The sequence below is a fragment of the Condylostylus longicornis genome, unplaced genomic scaffold (genome assembly GCF_029603195.1).
Source record: "Condylostylus longicornis isolate FDR11 unplaced genomic scaffold, ASM2960319v2 ptg000136l, whole genome shotgun sequence".
NCBI classification, from domain to species: Eukaryota; Metazoa; Arthropoda; class Insecta; order Diptera; family Dolichopodidae; genus Condylostylus; species Condylostylus longicornis.
In genome coordinates, this window is record NW_026578104.1 from 1 (window position 1) to 19,317 (window position 19,317).

The window sequence follows — 19,317 nt, forward strand, 5'->3', positions numbered from 1 at the left end:
TATTATTGTTATTATTATTATTATTATTATTAATTTTATTATTATTATTATTATTTATTATTATTATTATTATTATTATTATTATAATTTTTATTATTATTATTATTATTATTATTATTATTATTATTATTATTTTTATTATTATTATTATTATTTTTTTTTTTATTATTATTATTATTATTATTACTATTATTATTATTATTATTATTATTATTATTATTATTATTATTATTATTATTATTATTATTATAATTATTATTATTATTATTATTATAATTATTATTATTATTATAATTGTTATTATTATTATTATTATTATTATTATTATTATTATTATTATTATTATTATTATTAGCTGAAAAAACAATTTATTTATAATTTATCATAAAAATTATTTCTAATTGGTGATATAAAAAATTACTTGAAAATACCTCTTCTATTTTTTTTAGTATATGAGCTTTGGTTTAAACAAATAATTTATGAACTAGATTCTGTACGCAATTTATTTAACACGCAAGTAATTGAAGAATCAAATACAATGGAAATTATAAAAAGGTTGAACCGAATCGTGTTGATTCTTAAGGTAAGTAGAAACTTAAAATAAATTTTATAATAATTGTAAGGGATTTATTTTGCTAATGTGAAACATGCGTGAAACAATACATATATTTTCCGTTATACATCGTTTTAAGATTTTAAAAAATTTCAACACATATAGCATCAAGTGTGTTTAAAATAAATGTCAGATCTTTATTACAAATTTTCTAAACATATGTAAGTACATGTTTTTTCGTTAAATTCTCATAGAATGTGAAACCTTCAATTGAAGTTAAACCAATAACTGCTTCGAAATGAAGTTAAAGAAAATGAATAATAAAACACTTTGCATGCATGAATATCTACGTATCATAAATATGATTGAATATTTTATTGACATTTGCATTAAATTTTATTTCTAGCTTTGTGTTGATCAAGTTCCAATATTAGAAACTATGACCCCCCTAGATTTTATGGATTTTAGGAATTACTTAGCACCCGCGTCTGGTTTTCAATCTATGCAATTTCGCTTACTAGAAAATAAATTGGGATTGAAATGTGAGCACAGAATTGTATATAACCAAAAATATTCACATGTTTTTGAAAATGATGAACTCGCAGCTCAAGCTCTTCAAGCCTCGGAAACTGAACCATCGCTATTAGATTTGATCCAGAAGTGGCTAGCTAGAACGCCAGGTCTTGAAATAACTGGGTTTAATTTTGGGAGAAATTCCAACAAAGCGTAGAGCAGTTTCTTTATATTGAGGAGGAAAAATCAAAAGTAAGTAAAACAGAAAAAGTTTGATGTTTCAAAATATGTACGTTGTTAAATTAGTGTACTTCCAACAAGGGCTCACATAAGTTATCGTATATATATAAAAAAAAATGCAGTCCCCTCTGATATGTGAGCTATATTTAACAGCGTTTTCCGTTTTAATGCTGCATTTATCCGTTTTTTTATTTAAATGCGTCCCAGTTAATTATGTTTTCAAGTTTATTACATCAAAACTTTAGTACTTAAATAAAAAAAATTTGAAAATTTTCCGGTTAAATAAGAAAATTAAAAAAATCATGTAACTACACTGTGCAGTATTTTCGATAATTTGGTTCCAACTTTGTCCTAAATGTGTAGTATAAATGAGAAATATGGCTGTCATCAAAAAATTGCGTTTGAAAATGCGATAGTATTTTTAGGGTTTGCTTGAAAAGTTGCAAATTTAACATACAGTTTTAAGAAATACACGAAACTACTTAGTTTTATATTACAACAACAAAAATAGTTTTTATACAAAACGAAAATTATGTTAGTTCTAAATAATTTATTGCAATAAGTTTCTTTTAAATTTTATACAATTTGCTTTAATAAATACACATGTAGCTTGAAAGTGAACAACATTTTACTAATAAAAAAATTAAAAAATCTGATGTGATCACCACATAACCGACCGCAATGTGGATTGTTTAATTAAGTGAAAGTATTACAAAATATTATAAAAATACCAATTAAATACTTCTTTCCAATTTTTAGGGCATTAGTAAGCTTATAGAAAAATATAAATTTTTAAAGATACAAACATCAGAAAACAAATCGACAAATTGAAAATATTTCAACAATTTCCGCGATGCGTGTGCAATAAGTCCCTTTATTTCTTCTTCAACGAAAGATCTAATATAATTTTAAAAATAGCGGAGTAAAAAGAATAGAAAGTAAACAACATCATGTAATGGTGATAGCTATGAAAATAGCATCAATAGTAAATGATATAATTTTTTTCTTAAAAAAGAAAAAAAATATATTAAAGCCTTCGTAGATGTGTAAAAGTAAAACGAGTGAACGTGTTGTAGAGACTTTTTTAAAATTCAAGAAGAAAAACTTCAAATTGAAAAAAAGAAACTAGAAGTATTAAGAGCGTTGGGCTTCATTTTTTAAGGTGATTTAAATTAATAGTTTGAAATGCTGAAAATTTCAATGCGTCATTATTCATATGTGTCATTATTACACATCAAGAATAAAGAATTTGTCACTATAAGCAAAAGCACTAATTCTTAAAAGAGTTACAGAACAACCGAACTTCTCAAGCAATTCCACCAAAACTTCAGAAATATTTCTGACCTGTAATCAGTCATGCATCAGTGCGATCGGACGGCCAGAAGGACATGTCTAAATCGACACAGAATTATACGCTGAGCAATATATATATATGTTCATACCGCAGATCACTACTTCAAGTAGTTACAAACTCCATTCCAAAGTTAATATAACCTTCACGAAGTGCAGGGTATAAAGAAGAGAAAGAGAAATTTGGCACTTTATTTTTATATCATTTTCTGTGATGACAAAAAATTATATAAAATAGATTTGAAAAAATAGTATGAAAATTTTTGTTCTAAATAAGTAATCTACATATAATATATATACATCATTTTTGCTATTACTTGAACAAATTTATTCCAAAATAAGTTTTTTAAGTAATTTATGCTGTTGCTTCATCTTTGAGACTTTACAAACATATGATAATGTCGAAACTTTTACAATTACAAAAACTTTTTTTTGTTTGCATCAATTTAGTAGTTTTAGCAGATTCGTTTCTCTGCTGTCTAAGTTATTTAAATTCAAAGTTGGAAATGAAACTACGTTACCAAAAATACTCATTTTTGAATAGTGACTTATATTTTTTTATTTAAATAGATATATGTAAATGTCTCTTAATTAATATTTTTATAATTTGAAAGATTTCATTTCGATTAGACATTTTAATTCAATTTATACATTTTCAGAACTGCTCGAAAACAAAGTTTATATGCATGCTTAAATCTTCCATCTCTACAATTAATTGAATAACATGAAACTAGTAGCGTAGTCTGAGATTTTTTCTGTAATTTCTAACTTCAAAATGTCAATTAAAAAAAAGTAAAAAGAAAAAAAAATTATTAAATTATGCTGTTTAGATTTACTTATCTGCCGTTTTCAATATGGCACCACAACGACCAATTTTCAGTCAGATGAATATTCAATACTGTATATAACGATGTATGTACAATACATGATGTACAAATTTTGTAATTTCCTTTGGGAAGTACGAAATTCACAATGATGATGTTTCAACTGTAAACCAAATATGCGATTATTTTAAATTTACAAGGTAAACATGGATGTTTGACAACAAAAATCGTATATATGTATGTTTATGATTTCAAGTTGGATTAAATAGCATCATATCTTGATATTGCAATTGCTAATTCAAAATCGAGTGTACCTTTTCATACGTATAGCAAATTATGTTATACAAGTAAAATACTGTTGTTAGAGGAGTTGTAACACGCATATATTTTATATGGATCGCTTATATAAAGTATAAAATTTTTACACAGGCATGTATTTTAAGATTGTGTAGGTCATCATTCTTATCATTATCAACCTTTGTCCATTTCGAAAATTCTTGCAGTCGTGACAAATTTTCTCTATTCCAACGTTTTCACAAAAGCTGAAATAGGTACTGCAAACATTGTTATCTGTGCAAATAATTAACTTTTTTTACTTATTTATTGCAGTGAAAACATAAGCACTTTTCAAATTTTGCAAACGCAGAAATATAGTGGTTGGCTTTTACTAAGGCGGCATACTATATTTAAACTTTGAAAGAACAAAATAGCAGTTAAAATTTACTCATCTAAAATACGTTTTTTCCAAATTCTTCAAAGTCGTTTTTCTTCTAGGCTTAAGGTTGCGAAACACAGAAATTTTAACAGCTTTTAGACATTAGTAAAAAGTTCGTTTCGTTAGAAGAAAATTTTTTTCCCAACTCTACCCAGTTTCAAGTTATCGAATTACGAGATTTGCAAAATTTTAATTTACAGCACCTTGTATTTTCAAAACCCCAAGCTTTTTCAAATTTCTAACAACGCAGAAAGCTAACGGTAAATTCCGTGCCATTGAACAATATAAGCATTTTTTTTAGCTCACGCTTTATTTCCAAGACAAGATTGCAAAGGCTTTGGTTATTCTAATAAAGTTGGCGTCATTGTTACATGATAGTGTGATGAAAGAAAAAATTTTAAAGAAAAAGGGGAACAATTGGAGTACTTGACTATAATGCAAAAATCTGATGTGTTCAGCACACAACCGACTGCAAGATACATTGTCTAAATTAGTAAAAGTATTCCAGACGACTATGAAAATGCCTTTAAACACTTTTTTAAAATTTTAAGGACACTAAAAAGTTTTTAGCCGACATTTAAGTTGGGTTAAGCCGAACTTGAGATACACACGTGCACACACAGGCTGACAGACACTTAGACCGACAGATCAACACCTATATAAAAGCAGTTTATTTACAATTCCCTACTCTGGAAAAGTATGTTAGCACCAAAAACTCGATATTGCAAAATTTGTTGCCATTTCATAACCTTTCTTATTATATGCTATTCCGGTAAAAATCTGTAACTTTAAATAAAAAAAATAAAGAAAATTTCTATTATAATAAAAGGCAGTTTTTCATTAGTACAAATTCCAATATCATTTTTGTTTATTATATAAAAAATAAAATAATATTGAATAGTGAATAAAATAATAATTTTATAGTGAATAAAATAATATTCTTAAATCTTAAATATGAGATGAGCTGCCGTATCTATGGATTGTATAATTTGTACGCATCAGCAGTATTTCAGAAATTATATAATTATAATTTTTATAAGCAAACATTATATTAACGGCAATATATATTCCATCATCTAAAGGCCTTTACATTTCAGCGAAAAATATGCTGCGGACATGTATTTTACATTTTGTTTCATTGAAAATAAAAATCGAACATGCATGTTAATATACAATAATAATAATAATAATAACAATTATAATAAAAGTAGTACTAATAACAATGATAATAGCAATAATAATAATAATAGTAATAATAATAATATACTGAGAAAAATTTTATCTAAATTAGATATCTTTTGTGATCATATTTCAATATTATGTTCACCCGCAGTTTTAAAAAAACAGGTGCACATTCATAATAATGTATGTTTGTGCTTAAAATTTTATTTCTAATTTTTTTAAACAAAATATTTTAAAATATTCAATTCTAATACATTCATGTACATACATATATTTGAATAAAATTATTATTTTGTTTGCCTAAACCTTTTCTTTATTTGAAAAATTTATTTTTGTATGATACTCCATGATTTAATAATTATGTGTTTCTATATGCCAAACCACAGTTTCGAATATTATTCAATTCATATAGAAAGCTTAAAAAATTTAGTTAGGAAGCTTTAAAGAAAATATACATACAGACAAAATATCCTGATCTCACATATTTTTGGTTCGAAAAATCGAAATAATTTTAACGTAAGTAAATGTCAGCTTTTGTCAAAGACATCAGATGTTTTGTGGCATCTGAATATTAATGCTGTATTTGTTGTTGTTTTGAATATTATGTTTCATCAGCAAGCTTTATAAAAATATACATACGGAATATATGTACGTATATAGTTAGAATTTTATTTTTATTGTTCCAAGCCAAAAACTGTAACATGCTAAATTTTAATACATTCATATACATACATACATATATTTGAAAACAATCATTTTTTTGTTTTTGTAGAAAGCTTTAAAAATTTAGTTAGGAAGCTTTAAAAATATAATATACATACATATTTATGTACTTAACAATTATAAAAATATTTTTTTGGAAATTTTCTTTAAACTTTTATAATAATATTTATCTGTTATATATTAAAAAAAATAAAACAAAAAATTTAAACAAAATGAAAAAAAATTTTTTAAAATAATCGAAAAAAATAAAAATAGGACAACATCCAGGCAAGCATTGTTGCAATAAATTTCTGGCTATCAGACTCCCGCGCTACCCACTAGGCTACGCAGTACCTTAAATTTCCCTTTATAATTCTATATTTTATTCATATTTCGTATAACTCTTAAAAAACCATCCTATTTTACATTATAATATATACAAAGCTACTTCTCAGGTATCAAAAAGTACGGATACTTCTAGAAGAACTAGAGACATGGGACAAAAGGCATTAGATAGGGTTTTGCCTCTTAGATCCCATAAAAAGCATTAATTCCACCCACCCTTCCTCTTCACCCTCTCCAAAGATGCTTTATAACCGTTTTTTATAAAATGGTACTACATTCTGTAGTACCATTTTGTAAAACAATATTGTATATAAATTCATATTTGGAAGTGTGATTTATAACAAAAAGTGATCACTTTCTTAAGAAAATTGTGATGTTTTAATAAAATATTGATTTGATAATATTATTATCCCTGATATTGATTTGTAAGGCTAAAGCTTTTAATTCCATTTTAAACAAGAACAAAAAAATAAAATAAAATTATCAATAAAAAAAATTAATTTGACAATTCGCATTTTTCAGGGTTCGAACATGAGATTCTTTGTATAGAAATCGTATACTAAACGCGTTACCCTATATAATATTAGTATTAACTAATTAAACATTCACGAGTTTTATTCGCATGTATTATAAACTCCAAATATATACGTGCCTAGATTTTAGACTAGATGTAGTATTAGTAGAATTAGATGTAGTATTTTACAATTTTATGAGATATAAGTCAAATTCAAGTTATAAAATAAATTACTCAAAAGAATCTCAAAGGAACTAATTTTTTGTTTAATTATGTACTTTTTGGTAAATATTTTTAAAAGTTTTTCTTATTTCAAGTTTTATCTTACAAAATATAAGGATAAAAATATCATGTAAGTATTTTACGGGTGTGTTTTTGAAGAAAAAAAGTAAACTTTAATTATCTCACATACAGAATGGAACACAATTTCAAAACTACAAACATAATACTTGCAAAGCTTTCAATGCAAACACACGCGACTAGTATAACATAAACCTATTTTAATCCGTCTTAAAATCAAAAGCGCTAAAATTATTTCAATTATACGGATAAAAAGAAACTAAAAGGGAAATTTATAGCAATTTTGTAGATAATCCAATTTTGATATTTGAATGTTGAAATAGAGGTTATAAGTAACTCTTTTGGCAGTAGCCCTTTCGAGTTTTTCTAAATAAAATATAGCTGAATAAAAAATATTTTGTTGGGCACAAGTACATCAGTATTAAAATGAAAACATTACCAAATAAGAAATAATTTATTAGTAATAATATGAATATAAATATTCCTCGAAATTCCACAAAAAATATTTTCAATTTCGCTACAAAATATTTACAATATTCTAAATAGAGAATTAATTTTCATAAACGTCTCAAAAGTTTTACAAAAGTTAAACAAAATTTATATTTCTAAAACTGTGTTGACTTATGTGAAAACTAGTTATAAGGTGTAGCTTTCGTGAATTCTTATATAGTTTTTGTCTGTTCTCTTATAAAATACATCTAAATTAGATTCTAAGTATCTTAACAGAAGGAATCATCCATGTTTACGTTAGAAAAAAGCGTCACAGTCCATTGTGGAAAAATTCAGCAACACATCGCTGGTTTTAATTCTAAGACCTCGAACATTTTGATAGTAAATTGAAATATTATTCAAAGTTATTGGAATGCTTCCTACGCACGCAGGTGGATCATACCAAATTATTTTGGAGTGACTTTAAAGATCTATGAACATTTCGAACAAAAATGCGAGGAAGTCGATATTCCTGTCATTCTTTTGAGACAATATATTTAACGTCTCATGATATCGATTAAAAATATCCAGCAACTACGAGTAACCCGCGGGAAGACCATTTCTCTCTATAAAAACTTTTAAGCTAAATTTCGTCTTGTTATTATGGTGTACAATGTACATGGTCAGCCGCAATGTGCGAAGCGACAAGGAAAAGTTTTACTTTGTCATAAAGAGTGCAGCTTGACAAGCTTTTTCGCCATACGAACTATAGGTGGTAAAAGTGGGTTGAACAGCTTTTTCTTTGAAAAGCTTGGGTTCAGCAGATGCATTAATACTAGTTCTTATAGTACGAAAAGTACCGCACCCAATGAAATAAAGGGTATTCACCATTCTTTTCACTGGTGCAAGTACGATCAGACATGTAAATAAAAACATTATTATAATTGTCAATATTAGTAGTATTACTATTATTTTTGTTTTATTACTAATAAAAACATTTAATAACTGAAGTTATAACAATTGTTGTTACTATATAAACAATAAATAACTAAAGTTAACGATAGAATCGTACATAAGGTAGTACAAGCGTAACATCAAAACTACTGACATGTTAAATTTGCATGGAAATTTTATAACAGAAACAAAATAATGCTTTTTAATCATAAAAATGTAATCTGAAACTTTTTAAATTAAGTATTAAATTTTTTAATATTAAGCTTTTGTTGCTTACTTTAAATATTTGGCATAAAATTATGTCACACTCTTTAATAAATGCAAAGTTATGAAATAATTAGTAAAAATAGATCGAATTTGTAACTTAAACTTTAAGTTTATATTTGTACAGGCTAAACTCAGCAGTTTCAATGCCCGTGAAGAGCATAGGCCAATTCAATAGCGTATCGGGACAAGTCTAGCAGTTATTTTACCTGTGAAACATAGTACAACTTCAGAACTGTCTAACAAATGTTACTCATCGTACCAAGAGTAGGATAGTTGCAAATATCAACGTTTCGATCTAAACAGGGGCTCGTCAGATAGAAACGTTGATATTCCGAGGAAACGTCAATCTAAGAACATCACAAAACAAAACCGAGTATCGAATCAACTCAAACTCTTCCACCGAAAAGCTTTCAAAGCCTACAACGGCCTATAAATGAAAAGTAACTTCATGAAATCAGCAAACTGCTCTCTACAGTGAAAGAATTGGTACCATTCAATGGGATCATTCACACGGTCGAGAGTTTGTTAAAAAATTGAGACAGTTCATCGATCGATTTTGCAACACGACTGGCAAAAAATTCGAGGAAACGCCGATTCGGCGTTAGTCTCAAATAACACATATAATGAGGATTGGAGCTAGATAAAAGTCCTCGTATTATGCCGATAAATATCACGCAGAGGTGTCTCGCACTACCTGAGGCCTACTCTCCAAGTGTGGAAATTCAAAACATAAACTTCCAAAGCATACAAGCGCACGACAGAAAATTCAATAATTCAATTGTAGTACTTACAAAAACTTCACAATGTAACAATAACATCTGCATACCAAAAACTAGTGTAAAAGGCCCGACTACAGTTTCAGCAAGATCAACACAGTCGAAGCCACCTGCCCGATGAGCATTGATGGATCAGTGAAAGGTTTCATAAACAACCCGAGGAGAAAATTCCAACAGAATTAACAGGGAATTTTTTGCGTTGAACCAGAAGAAGAATATTATCAAACACTATGATAACGAGCGAGAATTAGAAGAAACAGAGAAGAACGAAGAAAATGAATTAGATTTAATTAATCAAGCCTGTCTTGTGTACCATGTATAGAATATACTAAGGACAACGAAATCTTGAAATATCTGATCCACACAGGTTGCAAATAAAACTTTCATAAAAACTGAATTAGCTTCGGTTTTTCTGCTGAAAAACCATTTATCATAAAATCAGCGGGTGGAATTATTAAAACTAATAAAAAAAAAGTAGAAAATTCTTCAACAGCATAAGTAACCCTATTGAAACAACGTTGTTGTTGCCTGTACTCAAAACTTTTGGTGGCATTATAGGCGATTACACCTTAAAGGAAATAGAAGCAGTTATAGACTGAAAAAAAATATATATTGAAGATGGCACCGGATATAAACATTCTTTTCAGGCATGTCAAGCAAATTTAATAGCAAATTTGTCAAGCAATAATAGCGAACACTGCTTTCTATTACTAAATTTTCGAAATTTCGTTGAATTTAATTCCCAGGTGTAATTTTCAATATTTTTGATATTGATTGAAAATGTTGATTAACAGCTTGATCTTTCAGCCGTTTTATTATTTTTTAATATCGAAAACAATTGTTCATATAAATATTTAATTGCGAACACTGCTTAAACACGCTTTGTTGATTTATAGGTAAATAATTAAAAAATTTAATAATTTCCACTTCTCTAATTTTTTTTTAATACCGAATTGCACAACATTTCGGTTTCATTTGTAACTTTGCATCAAGTGTTTCAATAACAGCAGAAAATGGAAAAGTAAATAGGTTAAATTCATTTTGACAAATATCGAAATCTAAAAATTTTGTTGCTTTCTTTCAAATTCGGTTACTAATAACTTATTCTAATTAGAATATTCGGAAAATTTGGAATTTATTACATTGATCTCCTGTTTACAAATATAATAAAATTAAACTAGCTCGAACATATAAATATTTGATTTTTAGAACAGTCGTTTTCGTTGTTTATTTTTGGCTTATGCATAAGTTTGGTTTTTGGGTGTGTGATAAACTCCCGCAGAACCGTCACTCTTTTTTCAGCACTTTCTTAGTGATCTAAATCAATATTTGTAACAAAATTGTCAGAATTAAAATTCACAATTTTCAGAAATTGTAACGGGCCGCAGGATCAGGATCTGTTAGCCGCATGCAGCCTGCGGACCTCCTGATTGACATGCCTGCTTATAAAATAAGAGCATTCTATTGAAGTCAACAATTTGGAAATTAGAGACGATTACCTATATGCATAGATCCAAAAAAAATTAAAAAGACAGATACACAACCACACACCACCAATTAACATACAGGAAAACATAGAGACAACTTTCGAAGCTGAAGTCAGATATATACCGATGAACTACCATTAAATTTATGCGTATGCGATACGTATGAGAAGTGAAGCTGACGGTCATATAAAGAAATTACTACCTGACGAAATTATAAAACCATCGAAGGGTACGTACAACTAATCTATTTGGATAGTTGAGAAAAAGGATGGACGCCTCCGGTATCAAGAAATAATGAATGGAAGAAAGATAACCGCAGAAGACACCTACTCGATTTCGGATATTGCAAATACCATCTGTTACGTTTACATCGATGACGTCATCATTTTCGGGGTTAAAAACGAAGACAAACACCTAAGAAATGTGAAGAAAGTATCTTCAACAACATTTACGTGTAAATCTGGGCAAAACGGAGTCTTTAAAAGGAATAAGAAATAGCGAAACCTTCAACCAATCTAAGACGAGGGAACAATACCCAAATCAAAACAAATCAATCAAAAAAGATGACAACTAGCATATATGAGGAAGAATTAAAAACATTGCAAAAATTAAAAGAGCTGTTAACATCAGCAGAACTGCTAATTTTACCGAAAATTTAATTGCAGATTTGCAGAATTTTTTCTGCTACCAGATTTGCAGAAGGAGTTGATACTAACCACCGATGTGTCGAACGGAAGAGGTTTGCGCAACAAACGAAAATTAACCTCTTGCGATCCTATGGGCGTTAGACAAATTGAGAAATTATTTATATGGCGCAAAAATGATCAAGGTACTGATCGAGCATCAGCCGTTAACATCTGCAATGAACAACAGAAAAAATAATTTTAAATTGAAGCGTTGGAAAGCTCGCATCGAGGAGTCCTGCTATAGACAGAACCCCTGTTTAAAAAAATGAAGTAATGGCAAGGAACAATCGAATGAGAATCGGAACTGAATCAGTGGGCCGCAGAGTTCAAGGCCCACTAAAGAAATCCAGTCAAACTAACTAAACATTTTTTTCTTTTCAAATTAGGAATGTTGAATTAGCAACAACCTTTCAAATCTATCAATATGACACGCAGCTGGTCACCATTAATCAAGGCGTTGGAAATGTAGAACGGTTATTTTCATCTTGTCTCCAAAACAAACCTAGAAAGCTATCAGACAGTATTGTAATTAGTTGCAAAAGAATTACGGCAAGCTACTACAAAAAGTAAACTCATATCCCAACAGAGCTATCATGTAAAATAAAACGTGTAGCTAATGGCTAAACTTGGTGATAAACCAAAAATATCAAGTTGCTCTGTAAACTGGTTAGATAGCGCATGGAAATGGTTAGGCGGATTTTCAGACCATACAGACTGAGACAATATAAAATTAATGACATTCTGATTAAAACAGCACAAAAAACGATAAAAAGGTCCAACCAAACAACGAGCAAACTCCATACTGAAGCAGAATATAAACAAATTTTATTCTATACTGTCTTTTTTATTCTATTTTATTCTAAGAATTAAAAAAAGCGACAATTGTTATAACCGACATATTGAAAAAAAAAATTATTTCGTCTAATAAGCACTTCCATATTCTTATATAATGGAGTCCACTGAACGCTCTAAACCAGCCGTTGTTACAAAAGGAACAATAATGCTGCATGTTATCTCAGTTCCAATAACAAGTGCAATTGATTACAACCACATTCAAATTCGATTCACAACATGATCCACAATACCATAAAATGAATAGACATAGAACATAAGCACTTACTCATAAGCTAAGAATAAAAAAACCCAGTCAGAACTACGGAGAAAAAAAGATCCTTGTCAGAACCATGGAGACATAACGACGTGCAAACCTTCGCAGAATAAAATTAGTAGAAAACCATTGTATCAACCAAATATTTATATATAACTATGTGTAACAAAAGAGAACAAATCGAAATAATAAATGACGACACAATTTCCTTTGCAGTTTTAATGACAGGATTACAAAACCTCTATCAGAGAATTTTCTGATATTCCAATGAAACAATTAGAATGAAAAACTGAACAGCACATGTTTTACCAGCAGTTATGCATCTAAATGGCATAATTGCCATTACCACAGACATCAGCATTACATCAGTTATTCTCTTTGTCGCAGCAATACTAATAGTGAGAAAACTTACAACAAAACGTTCTACTTGGGCATCACCATTTCTAGCATTAACCATATTTCGACTTAATGATATTGTAATAGAGTCAATAAACATCCCACCAAGTTATACCACATCCACGGGTCGTGGATTTTTCATAGGTGAAGAGTTAACGATAGAACCGTACATAAGTACACCCATAACATCAAAAATGCTGACATATCACATTTGCATGGAAATTTGCATGAATACAGAAACTTTTTCGTAAAAAATTGCTTTGTAATTGCAAAATTGTAATCTGAGACTTCTTTTTTTTAATTTAATTTTAATTTTAAACTTTTGTTACTTACTTTCCATATTTAACATAAAATTATCTCACACGCTTTTAATAAACAATAAATGCAAAATAATCAATTAATTAGCATAAATAGATCGATTGTGTAAGTTAAAGTTTAAGCTTAATTTTGCAACTCGATCAAAGTACAATAATAATCTTGGCATGAAATCAAAATAAAACTTTTTTTAAACTTCAAGCGATTAATCGTTGACTTTAATATTATTAATGTATATATTATTATTTTTATTATTGTTATATCCGTACGAACGTATGTTTGCAGGGTATACTAAATTTGCTTTACCGTTTGTAACGCTAAGAAATAATGGTTTGAGATATAGACTCAAGTGTATGTTTTTGATCAGTATCGAATTCGGAGTCGATTTAGCTTTGTCTATACGTCCATCCGTCCGTCCCACCGATAACTCAAAAACTAATTGAACCAAGTTCACCAAATTTTCACAAAGGGTTCATGATGTAAATGCCAGAACCATATTTAAATTTGTATAAAAGCTGTCGTATTAATATTTCGCACAAGTTAATATACTAGTAGGCCCAATGTGTTTCATAAAGTCGTTGAAATTGCAACTCAGGTAGCTGCCATACACCTTCAAAAGTAAATTTAGCTATATCTCAGACACAATAAAAATTGTGGAATTGAAATTTCGCAAAATCAAATATATTAGTAGGGCCAATGTGTTTGATAAAATTTGTTAAAATTGCTTGACTCTTTCTGGTAGCAGCCATAAGACTTCAAAAATTATTTGGCATTATCTTAGAAATTATAATATAAAAACATTGTGAAAGCAAGTGTATTACCAGGGCTGTTATGTGTGATAAGAACCGTTGAAATTTCTTAACTCCTTCTATTAGTTGCCGTAAAAATTTAATGGTAGTTTGGCCATGTCTTAGAAAATATTGAAAAGTACTGAAATTTTGTATACAAAAAAGTACAAATTATTGAAATTTTACATAAATTAATATGGTTATATGGCAACTTAAAATTGTTGTCTGTCCCATAGTCAACTACGGCAAATTTTCATAACTCGGACATTGGATAACAAATTCGTACGGGTATCATAGAGTTGACACGATCAACTCTATTTTTTCTCGTTATTCTTACTATTATTATAATTATTTTTATTGTTATTATTATTACTATTACAATTGTTATTGTTACTTTTATTATTATTATTATTACTATTATTATTATTACTATTATTTTTATTATTAATACTATTATATTTTTATTAATGCTCGCACTATTTACATCACAAACATTATTAGTTGATATTAAGAAAACACTTTTTACAGGGAGAGAAATTGGAAGCGGTAAGGAAATATAAGTTAATGGATATTCAAAAACGAAGAGAAGTATACCGCACTGTGTTTGATGAACATATACATGATTCATTGCTACAACGAGGTGAAAGACGTTTTTCTTACAAAGCTTTACAAGGAGCAATAATGATAACATTTTACAGAGACGAACCAAGGTTTAGTCAACCACATCAGATTCTAACTCTGTTAATGGATATTGATTCTCTCATAACTAAGTGGAGATGTAAGTTCAAAATATGTTTATTTTTTTAAAAATACCCCTCACATTTTATTTAAATATAGTCTAATCTTAAAATGTAGTCTTTAATAGCTCATTTTCAAAATTCTCAATTAAATAGTGTTTAAAAGATTGTAGAAAAAAGTAGCAAAATATATAACGTGATAATGCTATTTTCACTCTTACTTTGTTACTATAATTTATATTACAAATTTGATTTGCAGGTTACTTGAGCAAGTATATATTAGAGGACAAGGGACAAGGGATTGTACATTTACGGTTGTAATTGATTTCAGGAATGATTCTTTTATCAATTTCCAGAAAGAAACGGAGGGCGGGAGAGGGGAAAGAGAGAGGCTTAAATACATTATTTAATCAATTTTAAGGTTTAAGGCGGGTATTATTTAAGATAAATAAAAGGAAAACATTAGAATAACCCAAGAAGTTGTGAATTTAAAGTTAAAGGCAGGTTAAGACTTAAAGGGTTGTAATATAAATTTACTAAGTTTTTTTGTAAAGGAAGAAAAACAGTTTTAACAAAGTGTAAAAAACAAATAATATTTGATATTAAGTATTATCAAATGAATATTCAACTACAAATAAAATTTTGCTTTCTCTCAAAATAATAAAAAACTTTTTTAATTTTGGAAGTGTAAAATAAATCACAGCAAACAAACCCTCTCGGACATATATTCTGTTTTGGAGTTGGTCAAGGCAGAACATTGAAGTGTTTGCAATTTTTTCTTACTCAATAATTTTATGCAACGGTTATATGAACGGAATATGCAATTCTCACCCACATAAACAATAAGATTTTTTGCTCTGTTTCCAGATCAAACCGTACATATTGTGTGCTAAACTCAACAGTACTCCCACAGTAAGATGACTGTACGCCTTTAGACAAACAAGAAACTGCTACAGAACAGTCATTACAGTTACAGTTTAGTTTCTACATTCTTATTGATAACTCGGATTTATGGCAGGTAACGTCAGCTTTTTAACCTATAAAAATTGCGTTTATGCTGTTGAGCCTTTTCAACTTGTAGAAAATAGGGGCAAAAGAAAGTGAAACGAACGAGAACTCTCAATTAGTCCAAAGTGTTGATATTATGTTTTCCATATAGGTATATCACATCTTTTGGTATGTTTTACAGTTTAGTAAACTATCCCTGGCAAATAAGAAAGTAAGAGAGAATTTGTTCCTCTTTTGTTCCCACAGTGTCCCTAACGCAAATAGATTAAGAGAAATGCAAGGCTTCGTCCAGCTAACTAGTTCTCCACTTAGCTACCTTAACGACATTGTGTCGCGATTCTTAAAAGAATAGAGTTATCACTGCTGAATCAATAACATTGCTTCCAGTTTGGCTTTCAATACAAATGGAAATTTTGACATTTATACGTCATATCATAACTTAATTTTGTCTATTTTGCACAACTCGCTAGCAGCCAACATTTTCCCTTAAAAAATACTGGCAGCGTTAGAGAGATAGAAGAAACTATTGAAAATTTGGGCTATTGAACTGTTTGCTGATCTTGAAAAATTTCATACAGCTGCCATGTTATATTACTGAAAAAATACCAGTATTTCAAAACAGAATTTTAAGTTTTGCTAATTTTCATTTCTTAAACTTATAGAGCTTTAACCGTTGATCGCTGTTCGCTGTCCGCTAATAATTGAAAAAAGTTACCACATTGAAATGATTGAAATAAAACTATTTGATTTTAATAGAAATGTATTATTTTCAATATTTGGCACATTAAAAAAAGAATATGACAAAAGTCGTATGATAATTAAATTCATTTTTAGTAATATTGTAAAGTTAACATGTTGTAATATTGTACACTAACCTGTACTTGAAGACACTAAAAATTAATTAATTTACTTATTTCTAAATTTCAATTCAAATTCGAGTCGTGTTACATTTTGTATTCCTCATATTTTTACAATTAGACCAAACAAAATTGCATCTCAAATTCATACAGCATTTTTAAAATTATTCAATAATCAGTTTTTCATAAAACTCTCTTAAGAGTCTAAAGAGTTTTTCATAAAGCTTAATTTCTTAATTTTCACTAACACACAGCACTATTAATATTGTACTACTTTATATACCATTGGTTTAATCAAATTAATTTTTAACTATATATTTTTTCACTTATCAACATTAGATAATCATATAATGATGGTACAGCGAATGATTGGATCTCAGCAAATAGGAACTGGTGGGTCTTCTGGCTATCAGTATTTGCGCTCTACTTTGAGGTAAACGCAATAAAAGTATGAAAATTACAGATTAAAATTTTATTTACTTACAGTGATCGCTACAAAGTTTTCCTGGATTTATTTAATTTATCAACTTTCTTGATACCTCGGCCATCAATACCTCCATTAAATGATGACATAAAAGCTACTCTTAAAACGATGAACCATGTAGATTAAAGTTCAGATATTCTGTGTAATATATCTTTACTATAACAAAATAAATAAAGTAAACGTACATCCAATGCATAAATACAATTATTCTATTTTAAGTATATTAACATAAATATGGCTGCTAACAGTCTAGATGAACTTGAATTTCTAGTTTTCGTTTTTAACCCAATTATTAGCTCATTATTGAGTAAAACAAAAAATTCTTTTTTTCTAAAATTTGTACATTTCTCGACTTATTCGCAACCACAAAACGCACTGGATAATTTTAGCGCGATTCTGGCTCATTATTGGGTGGAAAAAAAATCTCAAAAAAATTTTCCTTCTCAAGAATTTGTCCATTTCCCGAGTTATTAGCACGTACCATATGCACTGTGCATTGTTTGTGCTGTTCTTATCGAACACAAACCAATATTAGCAAAAATTGTAAGGTCACTAAAATTCTCCGTAAATGGACGTATAAATGCCAAATTTTTTTCAAGCACCTCACAATTTTTGTTTATTTCTGTACAGTTTTGCCGTCACTAAAAAAAAATCCAATAGAAGGCAACAAAATATACAACGTTATATTGTATATAAAATATACAAAAATGTGTACAAAAAATAAAAACAATACAAATTTTAAACTAATAATGTTAATATCTTGAAAAAGAAGATTATTTGAAAAGAAAAGATAACAGGAAATTTAATTATTTTAAAGAAAAAAAAAATGCGCAGCGAAAGCATGAACATGCAAAGGACAGGACAAGTCGCAAAATACGTCGTTTTTTTTTTCAAAAATGTATACATTTTGCGACTTGTTTCTACGTACCCAATGCACTGGATAATTTTGATGTCATTCTGAGCCAATGATATTTTCAAGGACATTGGCTCATTATTCGCCTCAAAAAAAGTAATCAAAAAAATTATACTTTTTTTTAATTGTATACATTTTCCTACTTGTTACTGCGTACCAAATCGGCTCATTATTCAGTTGTCAAAAAACTTTTTTTTTAAATTTTGTACATTTCCGAATTTACTGCTATGTACAAAACGCACTGGCTAATTTTGATGCGATTCTGAGCCAATGGTATTTTTGCAGAAATTGGTTCATTATCGAGCTGGAGAAATTTTTTTAAAAATTTTGTTCAATTCCCTAAAATTGGCTCTATATTGATTTAAAAAAAAAAAGTTTTTTAAAAAATTTGTAAATTTCTCGACTTCATAGCACAAACCAAACGTGTAATGTAATTTTTAAAGAGTTGTCTAGAGAAACAGATTAAATTCTTTAAATCAAAAGGAACTGAAAGAAGAGAAAAGCCCAGAGTTCTGCACAAAGAAAAAATGCTCAACTCAAAAAACATAAACCTCCGCCGGTAATAGTATGTAATATAACTTATTAGAAGCAGCTAATAAAAATCCTTAAAAAGGAAAGTATTAACGTGAAGATAAACATGATGAAAAATGATTAACTAAAACAAAATATTGAAAATGAATATAGACAGTTAACTAAAGTTGTTAAAAAAGCTAAATTGGAATATTGATGAAAATAAATATACGAAGCTAATCAAAATAATGGTCAGAGAGATATATCTATCATATGAGCTGCAGGATATAAGCGTGAGCTTATCCCGAATACATTTAAATGCATAGATGTCATCAACAAAATTAAAAATAAAAGAAAATGACTT

The 19,317-nt window shown here is 28.5% G+C and overlaps 1 protein-coding gene across 1 annotated transcript; it reads left to right on the top strand.

The window, feature by feature from the left end:
- Window positions 1-449: 449 nt before the first annotated feature.
- Window positions 450-17,714, top strand: LOC129615536 (tryptophan 2,3-dioxygenase; the record flags this gene model as incomplete). The annotated part of the gene is given in 6 exon segments (XM_055530771.1): window positions 450-583; window positions 960-1,251; window positions 1,254-1,318; window positions 14,973-15,222; window positions 17,386-17,479; window positions 17,533-17,714. Coding segments are annotated over 6 exon segments (959 nt in total), but the record flags the coding sequence as incomplete, so codon positions are not given.
- Between the last annotated feature and the right edge of the window lie 1,603 nt (window positions 17,715-19,317).